Source organism: Trichoderma camerunense, assembly GCF_050948025.1.
Source record: "Trichoderma camerunense strain CBS 138272 chromosome Unknown V8C40scaffold_18, whole genome shotgun sequence".
Taxonomy (NCBI): domain Eukaryota; kingdom Fungi; phylum Ascomycota; class Sordariomycetes; order Hypocreales; family Hypocreaceae; genus Trichoderma; species Trichoderma camerunense.
The window spans coordinates 607,808-625,642 of record NW_028145352.1 but is presented as its reverse complement, the minus strand read 5'-3'; the positions used below and the strand labels follow the sequence as shown (position 1 = coordinate 625,642).

The 17,835-nt window shown below is 50.9% G+C and overlaps 5 protein-coding genes across 5 annotated transcripts; 1 reads left to right on the top strand and 4 right to left on the bottom strand.

The window, feature by feature from the left end:
* Positions 1-3,425: 3,425 nt before the first annotated feature.
* On the bottom strand, positions 3,426-3,881 carry V8C40DRAFT_269348 (uncharacterized protein; the record flags this gene model as incomplete). Its single annotated transcript, XM_083220075.1, has 1 exon — positions 3,426-3,881. The coding sequence occupies one exon, from the start codon at positions 3,879-3,881 to the stop codon at positions 3,426-3,428; it is 456 nt and encodes a 151-aa protein (XP_083069578.1).
* V8C40DRAFT_81119 (armadillo-type protein) lies at positions 3,823-8,393 on the top strand. The gene is made up of 6 exons (XM_083223460.1): positions 3,823-4,336; positions 4,448-4,471; positions 4,645-5,108; positions 5,444-5,621; positions 6,051-6,894; positions 6,965-8,393. The coding sequence occupies exons 1-6, from the start codon at positions 4,097-4,099 to the stop codon at positions 8,284-8,286; spliced, it is 3,072 nt and encodes a 1,023-aa protein (XP_083069577.1). The 5' UTR covers positions 3,823-4,096; the 3' UTR covers positions 8,287-8,393.
* Positions 8,394-9,634: 1,241 nt separating this feature from the next.
* V8C40DRAFT_254111 (60S ribosomal protein eL15) lies at positions 9,635-11,253 on the bottom strand. The gene is made up of 4 exons (XM_083217753.1): positions 11,189-11,253; positions 10,983-11,074; positions 10,406-10,562; positions 9,635-10,331 (listed from the first exon to the last, which is right to left on the bottom strand). The coding sequence occupies exons 2-4, from the start codon at positions 11,067-11,069 to the stop codon at positions 9,964-9,966; spliced, it is 612 nt and encodes a 203-aa protein (XP_083069576.1). The 5' UTR covers positions 11,070-11,074; positions 11,189-11,253; the 3' UTR covers positions 9,635-9,963.
* Positions 11,254-11,519: 266 nt separating this feature from the next.
* V8C40DRAFT_81016 (uncharacterized protein) lies at positions 11,520-12,932 on the bottom strand. The gene is made up of 4 exons (XM_083223458.1): positions 12,450-12,932; positions 12,312-12,381; positions 12,120-12,251; positions 11,520-12,056 (listed from the first exon to the last, which is right to left on the bottom strand). The coding sequence occupies exons 1-4, from the start codon at positions 12,487-12,489 to the stop codon at positions 11,615-11,617; spliced, it is 684 nt and encodes a 227-aa protein (XP_083069575.1). The 5' UTR covers positions 12,490-12,932; the 3' UTR covers positions 11,520-11,614.
* A 566-nt stretch (positions 12,933-13,498) lies between these two features.
* On the bottom strand, positions 13,499-17,147 carry V8C40DRAFT_81064 (uncharacterized protein). The gene is made up of 3 exons (XM_083223459.1): positions 15,134-17,147; positions 14,413-15,076; positions 13,499-14,352 (listed from the first exon to the last, which is right to left on the bottom strand). The coding sequence occupies exons 1-3, from the start codon at positions 16,557-16,559 to the stop codon at positions 13,734-13,736; spliced, it is 2,709 nt and encodes a 902-aa protein (XP_083069574.1). The 5' UTR covers positions 16,560-17,147; the 3' UTR covers positions 13,499-13,733.
* Positions 17,148-17,835: the final 688 nt, after the last annotated feature.

Sequence of the window (17,835 nt, the reverse complement as noted above, 5' to 3'; positions counted from 1 at the left end):
TGTCGCCCGCAATGACGAGTCGCTTGCCGGCGTTTGGATGGGTCTGGCTGCGCGAATGAGTCGCACCTCCGACTTATTTAGCGGGCTTGCCAGGGAGCGGATATGTAAGCAGAACCAAAAAAAAAAAAAAAAAAAAAAAAAGATAGAAGACAAGTTTGAAAAGAAATGTGAAAATTTCGAGATGGTGAACTTGGGAAATGCAGCTGAGGCTTGGAAATCTTGATATATCACATGGCATTTATAATCCAGGTAGATGCCTCCCAGTTAATTCTAGAGGTAGAGATTACTTGAATAGTGCAGGCAACGTCCATATAATCTTGGTAGTGGGTGACATTGAGCTCTACAAGTGCCTACAAACTTGCAAGTGATACCCTGGAGTATTATTTAGCCAGCTGCCGAACTTTTTTTTTTTTTTTAAGATCAGCATGGCGAGGCTCTTTGGGGTGATGATGAGGCTGAGGCTCACGAGTACCGACTGAAATGGAATCAATGCAAATTCTTTCAACCCCTCACCGACTTTGACAAAGATTGCCTGCTAATACGCCTGGAGGCGGAGCGAGGCGTGTAAAATAGAAAGTGAAAATAAGGCCACGAGTGGAAGACGGAGTTTGGACTTTAATTCAGGTACTATTCTAGTACTTGCTTCTGTTTGTTGGAAAGGTTATGAGGCGGGGTCAAATTAAGCCATGCAAGGTACTCTTTCGGCTCAGCCTCCCAAACATTGAATCACACCAGCGAGATGCTGCAAGAGCTTGACCCATTGATATTCATATCCCAAGACCCAGTGGGCGTTATTTCTCAAAGATCAGGGTCTCAAAAGTGTACCAAGTACAGTCTGCAGTATGCTATCTGCCCATGGGACAGCCTTGGACACATGCATGTCGCTCTTCTGGCTCGCCAGCCATTGTGCCTTTTACCATGACAAACCGGTCTCTCTACTCCGTACCTTGCTACTCGTTACATGTTAAAGCTGGTGCCTACGAATCTAGTTGGACAATTCATATAACAGCACACGCACTATTCATGCATCTAGCCATGAGGGGCAGGCGGGGGATCCAAAACGGCATGGATACTGGTTGGTGATCCTTCAGGTTAGCAGCTCTGTCGGATGCTGGCTTGCTGTTCAGACCGTTGCCACCACTGCCGATGCGATTCCGGCCTTGCCAAACTCCTCAGTAGTACAAGCACTGGCTCTGACTATCTCCATGAAGGTCTCATAATTCCGATAGACCAATGCTTTTATGCGGCCGGGATCTTGAGCGTCCAATTGCAGCAGCTCGAGAGCACGTCGGCAAGTGGCGTTCCAGGTTAAGGTGAGGAGGCCATCTTGGCTGCCAATTGGTAATTGGCAATTAGAAGCCCAAGTCCCAAGTTGTTTGTTGGGCTTGAATGCCGGCGGCTTATTACCTACTAGTATTACTACCTCGTAGCCACCTATAGTCGGCAATATATACGAGGGGCTGGCATCTTGGTACCTTTGAAGAGCAGCATATTGCTGGATAAACTGGCCTGAGGTGCATTTCCCCAGGTTCGCGTGCGTGTATCCGGTGTTCCGCTCCTTTGCTTCGCCATGCCAGTCGGTACCTATACATGTAGAGTGTTGGAATTGACCAATTCGCTGTGATACCACCTCCCAATCGTCTCAATGCTTGGTCCTGATCCAGGTACATGTACCAACAGCGTGTCTTGTCTGCCTCGACAATGCGTCAGCATGCAATGAAGACGCACTTGAGTTGCAAACAACTCATCCGTGCAGATGACATACAGCTGCCACGATATCCATTACCCTACAACATGCATGTAAGTACATGTACAGTACATGCAAACCATTGGACATTAAGATGGCTGCAGAGCCCGGCACTCTGCCTCGCTTGTCTTGAAACGCATGTACCGCATAAGTACAGGTATCCGTACAGCTGGGGCTCCGAATGCACTCCAGCTACATACACGACACGACACGACCGTATGCTGCATGTACGGAGCACTGGTCTGGCTATTCTACTGTATGTGATGGCTCAATTGCTGTCTGCTTCTTTATCCATCCATCCATGGGAGGGTGACAGCCACTTGTCCCGAGTCAATCCCCCTTCTGGCAGGTCTTGCGCTAAGGCTATCCCAGAACGAACTCGACTCGGCCAAATTTTTTTCTCCCATTAGTATCGCCTCCGAGGGCTTCGGTTTCCCCCTGAGTCCAGCAAAACCTTAAAAGAGCCAAGTGGAGGAGCAGAACAATGAAATTAAATCTGGAAGCAAGGAATCCAATCTCAATTAGCAAAAGTCGGAGAATTACGCCTGATTTACACGGCACTCAGTAGCCCATGTGCTGCTAACGAGTTCAGCCGCGTAATGATAGGCTGGTATACTATTCGAGGCCTAAGAAGACACCAGATGTAGACGCTGGCACATACGGTACACCCTTTACACCCAGATTACACCGGAGACAACTAGACCGCCGCATTGCTGCCTCGCTCCTGGGACCACAGCCACGTAGAAAGCAAGGCAATTCCAACACGAGTTGTATCTGTACCAGTTACCAAGTAATACGGAGTACCTCAGGCTCAATCGATGGATCGTTTCCTCTCACCGGCACAACAACGACGCCGCGGCCTGATTGGCGCTGTAGCCCAGTGGCGCCGCCTCCTGCGCTCACTAAACCTGGCCCTGACCACCGGCCACCTCAGGGCCTCTAGGCTCTAACAGCGCTCTAGCATGGACCTGGAGTTGAGCCTGCCCGGCCTTCCAATAGCACTGCTGTAGTCATGACCTCCGCCACTTGCCTAAATCGGGATCCCCAGAAAATCCATCCGTCAAATAGTTTCATGTCCTCTCTCTCGAATTCCGTGCCTCAGACACATTCTCTCACTGTCTCTCTTCTCTTCCCCACGCCCACTCTCACCCTCTCTCCCCGACTTGTATTATACGGAGGAACCGAGTTCAGATCGCCATCCTCGTGAGCTTCTGAGGCTGTTCCCTTTTTGTATAACTTATCTCAATACCTTCGTTTCTTCTGTTGTACTATTTATTCCTTGGTCAATTTCCCTTCCGGGCGGCATTGAGGCCACCTGCTTTCCTCGTCTTCTATCTATCCGCTCCATCTATGTCCATCGACAGATTGATTGCCGACGTTGTGTACGATTAATTCTTTCGCTTGCACTGTCTCATTTAGTCCATTACAAGCAGCAAGGTACGTAAGCCATCAGTGTTATATCCATGACATCAATTCCGTTGCTCGTGGATTTTCCCTTTCTCCCCTCCTTTCGTCGGCGATGTCTGTTTTCTGGCGGCGGTTTCAAGATATGATGGACTGGTCTGTTTCTTTCTTCATCTCCTCTCCGGACAAAGATGTGGTCAAAAGATTCAAGTCGAAAACAACAGGGATGCGGGCTGCTATGGCGTTGCTAGCTTTCTGCTGTTGTCCCTGCTCTTTAGACCCGATACTCAGCCCTGGGTGCTTCGTACAACCAGGACGCTATCAAGGGAATGCGGGAGACGAAGGACACGAGCACGAGCACGTTTTGCCATCCATGCTGGAGTACACGAGCAACTGCTGCTCTCAGGCAGTAGCACCAGCCCTGGACGCCTCTGTTCCATACACTGGCGGTTCGTGGCTGGGCCTTAGCTCGTGGCTTTGGATTTGGTTCAGGCTCAGGCCCGTGGCTTTGGCTCTGGCCTTGGTCTTGGCCTCGCTCACCCAACACCAACGTGATGCTGAGCTGGCAGACAGGCGATGACGACTCGGCCTCAACGAGTCTCTGATCTTCCTGCAGCACGACGTGTGGGAACTGGACGCAGACCCCTGCCTGGCGCGCTGGCCCCAGTCCAGCCCAGACCATCTGGGCATCCACCGGCTCATCCTTGTCCTTGGCTGCAACACCGAGCATCTTGTCTCGTCAACTGTCCAATCCCTTGACCCTATCCCACCCCGCCTCCAGCGTCGCCGGCTTGTGCCTGGCCCTAACTTTGTCGTCCACAACGACAAGCTTGCTGACTTTCCCCTGCCTGCTTCATGTCTGCAGCGAGATAGACGTCCCGAGCGCTGCCAATTCGGCCTGTACGATTCTTGTCCGTCCTTCGCTTCGTTTCCCTCCGTCCCAACATGGAAGACCTGCGCTTCCGCCCTCAGCAGCCGCCGAGGAACGAGCAGTCCATCAACCCGCTTGTCTCACCTCCTCGCGGCGCCGCTCGCATCCCTCAACAACAGCCTGCGAATCACGATCTGCGCTCCGCCCTGCCTCGACGCTTTACGACCGACTCGGGGCGTGTACCGACAATGTCTTCCATGAACTCCTTGGCATCTCCCCCCCGCGTGCCCGACGCAGCTCAAGATTATAATAACGTGAGTCGCAGAATTCTGGCTGAGAACCCCTTGCTTGTCGCTGCTCGCTGCGCAGACTGGGCACTCTCTTTCTATTTGTATGCGAGATTGGCTGGCTGACTGTATGCGAAGCAGGCATTGCATAAAGTCCAATTGGTAGGTAGCCCCCTTGCTCCGACTTGATGGCTTTCGGCCGCAAAACCCTCTCATCCACCCCCTTCACATAGTTTCGGCCGGCGCCGTTAGATTCAGACGCGGCAAACCCTTGAAAGCAAGGAAGATGGTTGAATTCGCGAAGCTTGGCTGACTCTAAATCTCCTCGTTTTTAGATAGAGAAGAAAAAGCAAGAATATGAGAGGATCCGAGAACAGAGGCGGCGCTTTGAAGTCGAGATGCAAAAACTAGACCAACAACAGCGACGGGAGGCCCTAGAGCTGGCGCAGATGGAAGAAGACATGAATAGATTCGCTGGGCACCAATCCGAACCGACAACGCCTCCCGAGTATCGAAACACCAGCACCAACAATGGCTTCCCTGGCATATTCTCGCGGCCAAACCGCTACTCTACTTCAAGCTTGACCTCCCCCGCGGCCATGTTTAATCGACCAGCGCGCTCCGGATCGCTTTTGACCTCTCCGCCTCCTGGCACTACTGGCGCGTTCCAGCAGCGATACGGGTTCGACGACAACCAAATGCCATCACGATCCGTCCCTACCACGCGCCGGAACAGCGACGATGATGACAAGGAAGAGGCTGTTCGCCAGGACCCAAGCAGCCACAGGGCGACCAATTCGTAAGTAGAGAGCCCTATTGATGTTGTCTCTTGGAGTAATTTATTGCTTGATCGGCGCGTAATCTTTCGCTCTGGGTTGCATGAATGGGGCCGGTGTTCATCAGAATCGCCAGCGCACATGAAGAGTGGCTTGTTTGACAATGGACTGCGAGCAGTTTGTTTGGCATTGTTGGTCGGCATCAGTGATCGGGCTGTTGATGTAGCTCTTGCGCTGAGCAGAGTCGACTGCATGCGCGCGCACGCCTCCCACCGCCATCTTGCATACCAAGCTGCGCGATTGCTTTGCTTACAGTCAGATAACTTGACGCAATTGCTGACCTAACCTTTGATAATAGTCGAACGAACAGATATTCAATGCCCGTCACTCGAACAAGGAATGGGTTTTACGATCTAAACCTTGATCAGACCAACACCACAAGGTTCTTATTCGGTGACGACGAGCCCAACCACCTACCTAGGGGACACACTCCTGACGACAGCTTTCCCACGCTTGTTCGCCGCGACGATCAAATTGTAAGTCATCTTTTGTTGTTTCACTCTTGTAACATATCTCGGTTAGAGAAGGAAAGGAGATCTGCTCTGCTATGTTCTCTATGCCTTTTTTTTTACACCCACCAGCTTCTTGCGGCTGTCACTTGGCGCTTGGCAGCTGGCAGTGCTTCTCTCCTTTGTTACTTACCCACTCGGCATGGATTTGCGTTTGCAACTCTCCTCTCTCTCCCGTTCTCTTCTTTTCCCTCCTTTCCCTCCTTTCCCTCCTACCCTCCTGTTCTTTCATCCTTTCCTTCTGTACGATTTCTCTCCTTCTCTTCCTCCCTAGCATCTAACTTTTCTGCATCCTGCACCACCTTCATCCAACTCAACTTGGATCTGTGATTCATCTAGCCAGATTCTTCTCATCATTGAATTTCGACTTTGCTAATCTCACCATTCCCTCGTTAGCTATCAGCATCGTCAGCCGCTCTTGATCTTGCTCTATCGCCCTCACCCAACCCTGAAGCGCGGGCCTCTCATAATTGGAGAACCAGCGTAAACCGGCATCGCACCCAGCACAGCATGTCAGCCATCAATGGGCTCTCTACTAGCCAGACTGGCGATGCTGGCAACATTGGAAGCCGCCCTTCGTCCATTCGTCATTCTCTTGACCTTAAGTATATCTCGGAAAGCTCGAATGAGACCTCTGGTGGTTCCCAGGCGATCCACGCGCCCCCCAAACTCCAGAGTTCTTATTCTGCCAACGATATACCTACGGTCAAGAACCCTGCTGGTTCTTCTCTCTTGAACGGCAGCGCCAATAACCACGCTCAGCAGCACTTCCATAACCACAATGCCAGCATCGGTCGCATTCCCGCTGGAGCAATGCCAATCCGTCATGCTCGCGAGCTGTCCAACGACAATGGCATCAACGCCAACCGTGAGCAGGCTGGTGTGTTTCCATCCATCAACTCAGCCCTCCAAGCAAGTGCTGCTCCATTCGGACCAACCATGGCCACTGCCGCTCCTCATACCGCAACGCCGCACACCACTGCACCTGCAACTTCCTCTGGCGGTGGCTTCTACCAGCCAAATGGTTACACATCTCCGAGCACTACCTCTCCACCTTCGTACGGGGCTCACTCGCTCTCTACTGGGATGCAGCAGATGAACCTCAACGGCGCTGGTAATGGCAATGCCTACTCTCCTCAGAGTTACTCTCCCTACGGCAACGTGCCATATCCTCAGAATGGTCAACCTCGCGATAGTCAGGCTCGTGTCATCCAACATCGTCGACAGCTTGACAATGAAGGTGCGTTGGACAGCAACAGCAGGTTTATCTTTCCCTCTTCCTATTTCCTGTGCTAATCATTTCTCTATAGCAATGTCTCGGTATCAGAACATGCCGCTAGAGTCATTCCGAGGCCAGATTTACGAGCTGTGCAAGGATCAGCACGGCTGCCGCTATCTCCAAAAGAAGCTGGAGGAGCGCGAAGGCGATCAAGTTCACATGATTTGGCTCGAGACCAATCAGCATGTCATCGAGCTCATGACGGATCCGTTTGGTAATTATTTGTGCCAAAAGCTCCTCGAGTTTTGCAATGACGACGAAAGAACTGTTTTGATCCAGAACGCATCCAAAGACATGGTGCGCATCGCTCTCAACCAGCATGGAACAAGGGCCCTCCAGAAGATGATTGAGTATGTTAGTACTCCTCAGCAGGTTCATCTCATCATCGAAGCTCTCCGCTTCCGAGTTGTGGAACTCATCCAAGACCTCAACGGCAACCACGTCATTCAGAAGTGCCTTAACAAGCTCACCGCTTCTGACGCGCAGTTCATCTTTGATGCCGTCGGCAACAACTGTGTCGAGGTTGGAACTCATCGACATGGCTGCTGTGTGCTCCAGCGCTGCATCGATCACGCAACTGGCCAGCAGAAGCTCTGGCTAATTCAGCGCATCACTGAGCATGCACGCATCCTGGTGCAAGATCCGTTTGGAAACTATGTTGTCCAGTACATCATCGATCTGAACGAGCCAACATTCACCGAGCCCATTGTTGCCACGTTCCAAGGCTGTATCAGCCAGCTCTCCCGGCACAAGTTCAGCTCCAATGTTATTGAGAAGTGCTTGCGCTGCGCTCAACCTGCTTCCAAGGACATGATTGTCGAGGAGATACTCAACGAGATGGAACGATTCCTCCGTGATTCGTTTGCCAACTACGTTATCCAGACGGCTCTTGACTTCTCTACTCCTCATCAAAAATATCGCCTTGTCGAGGCCATTCGTCCAGTCCTTCCACAGGTTCGCACAACTCCTTATGGACGCCGTATCCAAGCCAAAATCGCTGCCTACGATAACCGCGGAAGTGCTGCCTCAAGCGGACAAGTTACGCCTGCCGACAATACACAAGGGCAGATCCCGCTACGACCAAGCCATAACCGAGGTCTCTCTGGCACTCCTGTGCTGCCTACGAACGGCAACAATACCAATGGAGCAACGCCTAGTGTTGGAAGCCAAGGCATACGCCAGCAGGCACCTCCTCCTTTCACTAGCAGCGTCTCGATGCCGACAACTTCTTCAACCGCCAGCTCGGGCGGCCCTGTCCAGCCCCCCCAATTTAACCAAATGATGTCTGGCAGCTATAGCCAGGGACATTCCTCCAACACGTCGGTGGATGCCGGCGAGGCACGCTGGGTGTAAACTATTTGAATCCTCTTATTTCGACCATTTGCCTGTATAATGACGCTTCGGCCGCTTGTGCTTTTCTTCTTCTTTTATTCACTTACGGCCATTTCAGTGGAATACGACTTCATGCGGCATGGTGATGACACTGTCATGATGATGACATTTCTATTTCGATTCACGTTTCTTTCTCCTGTTTCACTAGCCCATAAAGTCCGGACGCGTTATTCCTTCAGAAACGGCCAACTCCAGATCGGAGCAGCACAGCATTTCCGCAATGCTTCGTGTGTATATTATGAACAAAAAACAAACAAAAAAAACATGGGTCGAAATGGGCTTCTGGGTTCGCACCGTCCGGCACGCCAAGCTGCATTGAGTTGAGAGCGAAAGCCAGGCATGCTCTCGCTCCACACCTCGTCTGTATCTGTACTTGGATCGTCCCTGTCGTTGCCAATACTGGCGTCGGCAACAAATCTTTTCTACTTCTTCTCATCTTCGATTCTTCTATTGTCATTTGATGTGCTTTCTCAAATCTCCTTTTACGGTTCGCAGTTCTACGATCAAGAATGGTCATTTATCACGACAGACAGCCATTTTATACGTCCAGAGCCTACGATACTGTATGCCGCACTTGGGGGACTCTACTGGGTCTTCCAATGGGGCCTGTATTTCTGATTGACTGCATGGAGCCAGTTCCCCGATTCGATTGGGGGCAGCTGACTGATCCAAACTACTACGAGATTGGACTCTATATATTGGAGCTTCATAAGGGTAAAAGTGGGAAGGAAAAGATCATGGCAAACTGGTTGGGGTATGGGGGCGAAATGAAGTGGTAATGTCGCGAATTTACGTAGAGCTGGGGTAGCTGGATAATTTCTTCTTATTTTCTTTTTTCTTCATAGTTGCGTGTTTCTTTATTTCATCTCTTCGAAAATATCTGCGGGTTACGGTGCTTGCTTGTATGATGTGGAGGGGGAGGAGGAGAGCAGAGAAATTGAGGCGGAACCAGTTGAAGCTTCTTTGCTTTGACTATGGTTTGATTTGAAGGGGTGGAAGACTTGAGTAGCTTTCTGGATGGAGCTGCGGCATTGGGCTTTTTTATTGCCTTGGGGGGGTCTTATAAGGTTGGGTCCTCGCTTCTGAAACTGTACTTAGAGATAAGACTTCGTTTGCTTTTTTTCTATTTCAAATTTGACGTGGGGTTTGGGATTGAATGTGATTTTTTTCCTCTCATCTTTGTTATCATCATGGGCTGTGATTTATGTGCTTTGCTACGATGGCTGACTGGGAGGATGTGGATTGATTGCATAATGAGTATACGAAAAGCACCTAATTGATGGGTGAGAAGGGTGGGAGCACATGAGGATGAACGTGAAAGTGTCACAATTGCTTTCTACATAAGGAAAAAGAAAATAAAGAGATATCATCGCAGTTCCGAGTTATTATCGGAAAGTGTCATGCCATTTCCATTTTAAAAACTACCAAAGAAGCATCTCTTGGGCCTTTTTTTTTCATCACCTCCCTCTTCCCCCTTAAGACACGCCGATTCTTTTCTGCAGGCAAAAGAACTCCGAATAAGAAGAAGCTGCCGCAAACAAAGAAGACACCAGAGGACTCGCGCGAAACACTCCCAGAAGGACCGCCACGACACCTCCTCGGCCGTCATCAACGCTTCCGCTTTCCGGCGGAGAGCGTTTACCTGTAGCGCCACAGGGACAGGGTGTTGTGTCTCTTCCAGGTCTTTCTGCGGCCGGCGGTGGTCTTGTTGTAGCGGTGGCCCTTGTTGAGGCCGCGGGAGCGCTTGCCGGTGGCAGTGAGGCCGCGGGCCTCGCGGTGCTTGTGGACGGGGTTGACGATCCAGTTGATGCGGGGGTCGATGCGGATGGCCTTGTGGCTGGGGTCGACCAGGATGACCTCGTAGTACTTGTAGGTGGAGTCCTGGTTGATCCAGTACGAGTTGAGGACGCGCAGGTTGGCACAGCGGCGGCCGACACGCTCCTCGGCGGTGGCCTTGAGGGAGCGCTGGTACTTGAGCTGGTTGATACCCTGGTTGGTGGGCTTGCCTGTTGATCACACACACAGTCTCCGGTCAGAACGAAAAGTCGTCAAACAAGAGAAATCAAGAGAGGAAACGTACCATAGGTGGCACCCTTGGGGGCAGGGCGCTTGCGGCCACCACGGCGGACACGCACGCGGTAGATAACGTAGCCCTGCTTGGCCTTGTAGCCGAGACGGCGGGCCTTGTCGGGGCGCGAAGGGCGAGAGGCGCGGTGGATAACGTTCAATTGACGGTACTATATTGATGCACTCTCAGCATATGTTCAACGAGTGTATAGCAAAGACAAGGGGAGGGAAGTGAAGTTGTTGGCAGCAAAGGGGACATCACAAAGACGAGTCTAAATTTTTCTCTTGGCGTCTCTCTTCTGAGATCTCGATTTTGCCGTTTTACAGGCAAACCGAGAACCAGCAGTGCAAGATTTTTCTGTATTCCAAGAAAAAATCTCGACCGCGAGATCCCCATCCCATAAACGAGAAAAGGGACCGGCCAGGAAAAGAGAGTAGAGAAAAATTTTAGACCCATCAATGAAAGTCTTTCCCAAAACTGCCTCGACCTCAAAATCCAGCCCGCCCAAGTCCACAAAGGAGAACGTATATTTCATCGTCTCGGGATTTTGTGTGATTGTGTGTAGCTATTCGGAGTGGTGGCAACGTACTTCCCAGCAGCGCACGCGGAGAAGGAAGCGGACCAGGTCGGACTGCTTCTTCTTCTGGAGCTCTTCGACATACTTGAGGGCACCCATTTTGGCTGTGCGACGGCGACGACGATGATGTTAGCTTTTTGCCAAAACGTTCTTCTTTTCCCTCAATTGAAGATGAAGAATTGATCTTGCTCAAAGGGAGAGAGGGGGAGAGGACGAACCGGCTTGAGGTCAGAAATTTTCCTGCCGAGGGTTAGTTGAAGGAGGTTGATCAAGAGGATGTCAAAATTTCGGAGGAGGAGGCTGCAAAACCGAAAACGACATTGAAAATTCAAGGGCCTGTTTGTGGGTTAAGCGATGCGCTAGGCCTGTTGTAGGCTAGCGTGATAGGACTTGCCCCTCAGAGCCCTCGTGCCCATTTTTTGATGGAAAATTAAGCTACGGCAAGGTGCTGAGTCATCCAGGTGAGCATGAGAATTCACCGCAAGGTTAGCAAGGTGAGGATGTGGAGCCATTGAGTACCCAGTATTATTGGGCTTCCAATCTTATCGGATTCTCTCTTTGTGCGTGTAAACGTTTGTTACCAACTGCCGCAGCAAATCGCCAGACATGGCATGTAAATGCGCCTAAAGTGCGTATTATTTAGATTACAAAAGAAGCTTTGCAACTCCCGCAAATGCGTTCAAAGTTTCTCGTGCACTCGATCCCCATGTATCATCTGCGGGTGGAATTCCACCTTCAATCCACCGCCAAGCAGCCTGTTCGATATCATCACTAGATCTTGGTGATCTGAGTGATTTGGCATGCTCTCCAGAAATGACCAATCCATTTAAGGTCTGGATCAAAATATCTGTTGCCTTCTTATCAACCTTGACGACATCTTTTGCGTCTTGCTCCCACTGGGCGCCTTCCGCCGGCTTTCTGACCTTGATTGAGTCTCGATTGGCCGTTTCATACTCATCTAGGGTATGCTGCAAGGTTTTGATCCGACCAAGCGACTTTTGATGTATAATGTTCTGTGTATCGAGACCATCCTGTAGAATGGCAGAAATCTTGGAGCTCAACGAATTGTTTCCAGAAATTCCAGATCTATGGCAAGTCACTTCTCGTTAGAATTCAAAAAGTTTCAAACATGTGCTCTTAAAAACTCACCGGGCGTTGTTGTACTGGTCCTCAATCATGCGGAGCAAGCTATCTGCATTTCGCCGAATCTCACTCTTTGCGCTCTTCGAAGAAGATGAAGCCGATTTTGACTTCTTTAAAGTATTACTGGCCGCCCGATTGCTGCTCGCACAAATTAATGTCAGTCCAACTCACGCACATTATTCCAAGCCGTCGTCTTACCTAGGCCTCGCTCGTGCCGTACGACCTGTCTTCTTCACAGACTGAACAATTTCTTCACCCTCATCTGCATCTAAGAGCATCAAAGTCAGCTATACATACGCAACACTAAATAGCACAAGCCCATTCATAGCCACCTACCTTCTTCAGACGCCTTTCTCTTTCTCGTCTTCGCAGGCATCTCAAGTACTGCGAAGCAGGAATAAATGCACAATAATAAAAGAACAAAGGTTACCGCTCAATACGATGGTGAGTGAATCTTCCCAGTGACTTGACAAAAGACAAGATTTGGCGAAAAGAGAAGAAAATGCAGCTGTAGGATTGAAACGCAGAGGTCGTTGAACACCGACGTCGCTCCTTCCTCCTGTTGAAGAATGCGCACACCTGAGGAAGCCACATGATGATGTACTTTGTACCGTACATTTGTACATTTGCATCCGTCGTCCAAAAAGTGAAATAATCCCTTTAGACTGCATGCTTCATAGTGGTAGCACCATGTATAAAAAGAGAAGAGGCGGTGGTGAAGTGAATCATCCGTCTTGAGCGTATCCTAGAAGCTTGCTTACCTGCCTCTCTGCAATTAGGCTCTCAAAAGCAGCAACGGATCATGCACGTGGTCATCCCAAGAGTCATTAAAACATGTAGTAATAAACAATATATATGCCCTCAATCGTCAATTTAGTCTCAAAAACAAATCATATTTTTGTCTCAAACGTACAATTTCCCAAACCCAAAATACAAACAAGTACTAATGCAGTCCAGATTCTGTAGAATAAAAGTAAAAATACTAATAAAAATAGAATAATATTTGTCGAGAGAGCGACAAAAAAGAGAAGAAGAAAAGCATCAAGAAAAAGAAAACAAAAACAAAAATCAACAAGTTTCTTGTCGTACATGACATTAGCCATACCCAATCCGTTTCCCTTTTTTGATTGTGTATTAGTTACAGCATGCATGCGTTAACTCAGGTCTCTCTGTCTATATTCTCAGCCGATGGAAGCGAAAGCAAAACCATACCCATTCTCCATTCTTCGATCTCGCATGTCCAGTAGCCAAACCCGTAATCCGTACCAGAGTCGTAGAGGGATAATATGTATATATATGTGTGTATATAACAAAAAAGATGTTCAAGAGGTAATGACGGTCGAAAGGAGCCTTGCACTGAGACTCCTTTCCAGCACGAACTTGGTGTCGCCCGTGTGGTCTTCAAAATGGCCGCCGCCGCCGCCGGATGACGAAAAAAAATAAAATAGAGTAAAACTGATGATAGGCATACTGCGAAAAGAAATATTTTGTCTTCTTTTGTTCTTTCATTATCGTTCAATATCCTTTAAGAGTGTAGCAATCGGAGCGCCCAAAAAAATAAGAAAGCGAGTGTTGTAGTCTAATCATGCTATAATTCGTCCAATTTCTGCCGTCCTGGATTTAGTGAGTGTTGAGCGAAAGACCTTGGAAGCTAGCGGTCCATTCGTTGGAGGGTGAGATTGCAGTCACGCCTTGGGAGTGCGGCCCAGGAGACGGCATGGTTTGAGAGGTGGGAAATCGTTGGCGGATCGATTGCAGATCACCCGACTGAGGGAATCCGGCGCTGGCAAAGGGATCAATGCCCTGGTTGATGCCCAAGGTGTAGGCACCGCCATTCATTCGCGCATTTCCAAAGGCACCGGCAGAGCCATATGCGTAGTTAGAGGGCGGGAATCCGGTGGCCGAAGGGGCCTGCCTATCCGCAGCCAGCTGAGGCTGAGCATAGCCAGGTCGCAGTCCCCGACCTTGTGCGGCACCTGCAAAGACCTGGGATTGCTGTTCCTGTTGCGAGACTGGATTCTGGCGACGCTCATTTGCGTTTGCACCACGGCCAACGCCAACGGCGCCTGGTCCAACTCCGCTAGGAGCTTGGATTCCCAGAGTGGGACTAGCAAATGAGGCCGGGTTGATCGCAGACATCCAGATGCGCGTCTTGTAAATCTTGAAGAGGTCCGTGACAAGCGAGTTGAAATTAATGTAAGAATCGGCAAAGTAGTAAAAGGTCAACTTCTTCCAGTCCCTAGTGATTTCAGTCAGTCTACATGCCATTAACACCTCCATGAGACATAGTGCAACTCACATTTGGAATTCAGCGTCGAGAATCTCCATGTTAAGGCCATGCTCCTTGACCTTTTGCATGCACACTCTCTTTGCCTTGGCCTCTTGGCCTTCTTTATCCCGCAGAGAATGGATCTCGTGGTTCTGAGCAAGCCGCTTGATGAGCTTTGGACGCAGCTCACCGGCGCTTGGCTCCTGCATGTGGTGCTGATTTGGCGGTCCCATGCCGCCAATGGCGCTGCCCTGGAGGCCATTGGACGAAGCCAAGAGGCCGGCACCAGAGCCTTCCTGCGCAGCAGCTGCGTTTTGAGAATACATCATCAACCACTTGTATTGCTCCTCTGCATAATGCTCCTTGAGCTCCTTGGCCGTCTGCCAATCGACATTGTCGCGTGCAACTGTTCCCAGGTCAGTGCCTCGGTCGGCCTCCACAATGACCAAGTCGCCAGGCTTGACGGTGAGTCCAGTTCCTTCCTGGATGTAAAACACGTCTGCCCTGGCACACTTGAATAAGACGACATGCAGAAGCTGATTGTGTCTTGGCTGGCCCACACTGTACACGCTGCGATGAGGGGACGGTGGGCGATTCGAAAATTGGTTGTGCATTCCATACTGGGACATGTACGGGTTGCCAAATGCCGAGGGGATAGAGCCAGCCATGTTGCTGCTTCCGGGGAAGAAATTGGCTGCAAAAAGATTGTTAATATTGTTACCCCGATTAAGTGTCTCGGCTCGAGACTCACCGTTGCTTGAGCTTCCAAAAGCTGCGTTGTCTGAATATCCTGATGGGTACCCCTGGTTGAGCTGATTATCAGGATTAGGCGCCTCCAACGTAGCCACAGAATCGGCAATCGAGCTGATAGAGCCCTGTCGTGTGGGCATGTTGGCGAAGGAGTGGCGTCTGCTCTGAGAAAAGTCGTTTGCAAAGAAGCTCGGGGAGCTGGACCATAGAGCCTTTTTCAAGGAGGGCATTTCTTTGCGTTGCTCAAAGCCCATAGGGCCGCGATACGGTCCGGTGGTACCATACTCGCTCATTCTCCTATCAGTAGCTCGTCTGGCCATGGCTTCGCCGTCATTCGTTTCGTCGAGCTCATCGATGGCATATTCTCCTTCTTCCGGAACATACTCGCGAAGAGGATATCCGTTGCCATGGTAGGATCCGGGAGCGCCACGTTGTCGAATTCTAGAGCCGTACTGCTGCTGTTGTTGCTGCTGTTGCTGCTGTTGCTGCTGTTGCTGTTGTTGCTGCTGTTGCTGTTGCTGTTGCTGCTGCTGTTGCCTGAGCATAGCATTCTCGCGCGCAAGCATTTCAATGGTCTTGGACTCGGCACTCTGGTGGAACGAGCCTTGAAGCGATTCCGAGGAGTTCTCGTCGTCATCGTCTTCCACCTCCTTGACCTTTCCGAGCATGGTTCCATCATTCGCCATCTCACTCAGCATGCTGGGCCGTGATGGTCGGTGTTGGAGAGTAGGATAGCGGGCTCGGCCGATGACGGTGGAAGAGCTCATTCCAGAGCCGGGTGACATTTCGGGATCCAGCTGTCCAGCAGAATACGACTGCGAACGGTAAGTTTTTGGTGTAGGGTGGAGCGGAATGGGAAAGGGGATCTGCGAGTTGGTGCCCGGTTCGCGAGCTGCAGAGGAAGTTGGCGTTAGGCCAGAAGGATCTGGGCCAAAGAAGGAGTTGCTTCCTGCCCCAGGAGGGACTGTCGAAGTGGGAGATGGAAGAACCTCACTGAGTCTTGCCGGTGGATCTTTCCGATCGTTATTCCAGATGCCAGTCCCCCATGGGAAATTTGAGCCCGGGGCGCGGGCCATGACGGAAGAAGTAGAATGAGATCCCCAAGCGCTCGCCCCAGTTTCGATGGACGGGGTGCTGGGGTGTGATGTGGTGGGAGACATTGAATTGCTCGCAAATGATCCCTTCCGAGGTCGGCTGAGAGGTGCAGATGTATCGTTCAACCAAGAGGCCCGGCGGACAGGCTTCACGGGCTGCGCAAGGGATTGAGATGCTTCGTGGCGGTGATCGCCTTCGTCTTCGGAGCTTGCTAGCGCTTCGGAATCTGGGGTCGATGTCCTAGCATTCACCTTCTCCAGTAGCAGAGACTGGTTGGATGGCGCCTGGGTCAACCTCGACGATGATCCGTTCTTGATTGAGCTTGAACTCATGATCGATTGGGAAAGGCAACACTGTTCGACAGGCCTAACTTCAAGTATTTCGACCACGTACCAAGACTTGTTTCTTTGCGAATGCTTATTTTCTTCTCCAAAAGTAAAGAATACAGGATACCGATACTGATGGGAGACAGTCCAATGCCCAGATGGCGATGTAGAGCGGAAAGAGTCGGGGTCTCAGCCGAAGTGGTTCAGCACGTGAGGTCTTCTGGGCAAAAATTGCCAACCAAGAGGATGTAGACCCGAGAGGGAGGACGTCGGAACGAAGGATTGCGAGTTTAGTAGACGGATAGCTCTTGAAGAAGAAATTCGAAAATGAAGAAAGTAAACTGCCGGGTTGTTAGCGCATCAATCCAAAACACAGATAAGCCCAACCCATGCAAGCATGGCGAGATGTCTCGAACGACCACAGCACCCGAAACTCGGCGAATGATGTAATTCGGGCAGCCCAGCAGATGCAAAAAGAAGAGGCGCGCGCAATGACAGGGCCGTTCGCCTCAGGGGCGGTTCCGATCTGAGCGACGAAGTTTCTTTGCAGCCGCTTAGGTTGCCGCAGGTGCGTAGAGTTGCGGGGGGGGCGTTGGGACTGGTTCGATGCCAGCTGAGGCTCAAAGAAGATTCCACTCACCAGTAACAAAGTCAGGTACGGTCTATGTGGGGAATCAAATTGGAAAAAAGAAGCTCTAAAAGGTGGAAAAAAGAGGTGACGAGGACGAGATCGACTGGATGGGACGCGACAGGCCGATGAAGGGTTTTCTGGTGGCGAAAGACTGCCGTGCGTCGGTGGTGTCGCGGCAGTTGGTGGTTCTGGTTGGGTGCCGCAGTGACGGTTGGGCGGTCGATTGATTAAAAAGAAAGTGAGGAAGCGGGAGGAAGAGGGACAATATCCGAGGGTATAGCAACTTCTAAGCCGGCGCGTCTAAACCAGAACAGAACCCGAAAGAGAGACGAGACGAGACAAGAGAGAACCTTGAAGAGACAAGAGCGTGAGACGATGGGAGGCAGGGATTATGGTTGTGGCTGTAAGGAGGGAACCAGGCGAGATGTGAGATGTGCTCCGGCCTTGCACGCATCCGCAGCCGCTGGAAATGGCGAGCGACGGCAGATGAAGGGGAGGCAATGGTGTTGCGTTGCTAGAGCTGGAGAAGCGCCTTGTGCCAGTCGAGGCCCATGATTCTCCTGCTAGAGGCCCCGGGACTCGCCAATCCAAACGCAGCGACGGCTGACAACGCACGACGCCAGCGCAAAGCTGTCTGTCTTGACTGTACTT

Excerpts from the sequence above, each read along its gene's own strand:
- V8C40DRAFT_81119 (XM_083223460.1), top strand. The coding sequence starts at position 4,097 with ATGGAAGACCTGCGCTTCCGCCCTCAGCAGCCGCCGAGGAACGAGCAG. Across the intron at positions 4,472-4,644 it reads CATTGCATAAAGTCCAATTG|ATAGAGAAGAAAAAGCAAGA; the intron begins GTAGGTAGCCCC and ends CCTCGTTTTTAG. Across the intron at positions 5,622-6,050 it reads TTCGCCGCGACGATCAAATT|CTATCAGCATCGTCAGCCGC; the intron begins GTAAGTCATCTT and ends TTCCCTCGTTAG.
- V8C40DRAFT_254111 (XM_083217753.1), bottom strand. The coding sequence starts at position 11,069 with ATGGGTGCCCTCAAGTATGTCGAAGAGCTCCAGAAGAAGAAGCAGTCC. Across the intron at positions 10,563-10,982 it reads TCCGCGTGCGCTGCTGGGAA|TACCGTCAATTGAACGTTAT; the intron begins GTACGTTGCCAC and ends GCATCAATATAG. Across the intron at positions 10,332-10,405 it reads CCCCAAGGGTGCCACCTATG|GCAAGCCCACCAACCAGGGT; the intron begins GTACGTTTCCTC and ends TGTGATCAACAG.
- V8C40DRAFT_81016 (XM_083223458.1), bottom strand. The coding sequence starts at position 12,489 with ATGCCTGCGAAGACGAGAAAGAGAAAGGCGTCTGAAGAAG. Across the intron at positions 12,382-12,449 it reads GAGAAAGGCGTCTGAAGAAG|ATGCAGATGAGGGTGAAGAA; the intron begins GTAGGTGGCTAT and ends TGATGCTCTTAG. Across the intron at positions 12,252-12,311 it reads ACGGCACGAGCGAGGCCTAG|CAATCGGGCGGCCAGTAATA; the intron begins GTAAGACGACGG and ends TTGTGCGAGCAG.
- V8C40DRAFT_81064 (XM_083223459.1), bottom strand. The coding sequence starts at position 16,559 with ATGAGTTCAAGCTCAATCAAGAACGGATCATCGTCGAGGTTGACCCAG. Across the intron at positions 15,077-15,133 it reads TTTTGGAAGCTCAAGCAACG|CCAATTTCTTCCCCGGAAGC; the intron begins GTGAGTCTCGAG and ends ATCTTTTTGCAG. Across the intron at positions 14,353-14,412 it reads CTCGACGCTGAATTCCAAAT|GGACTGGAAGAAGTTGACCT; the intron begins GTGAGTTGCACT and ends TGAAATCACTAG.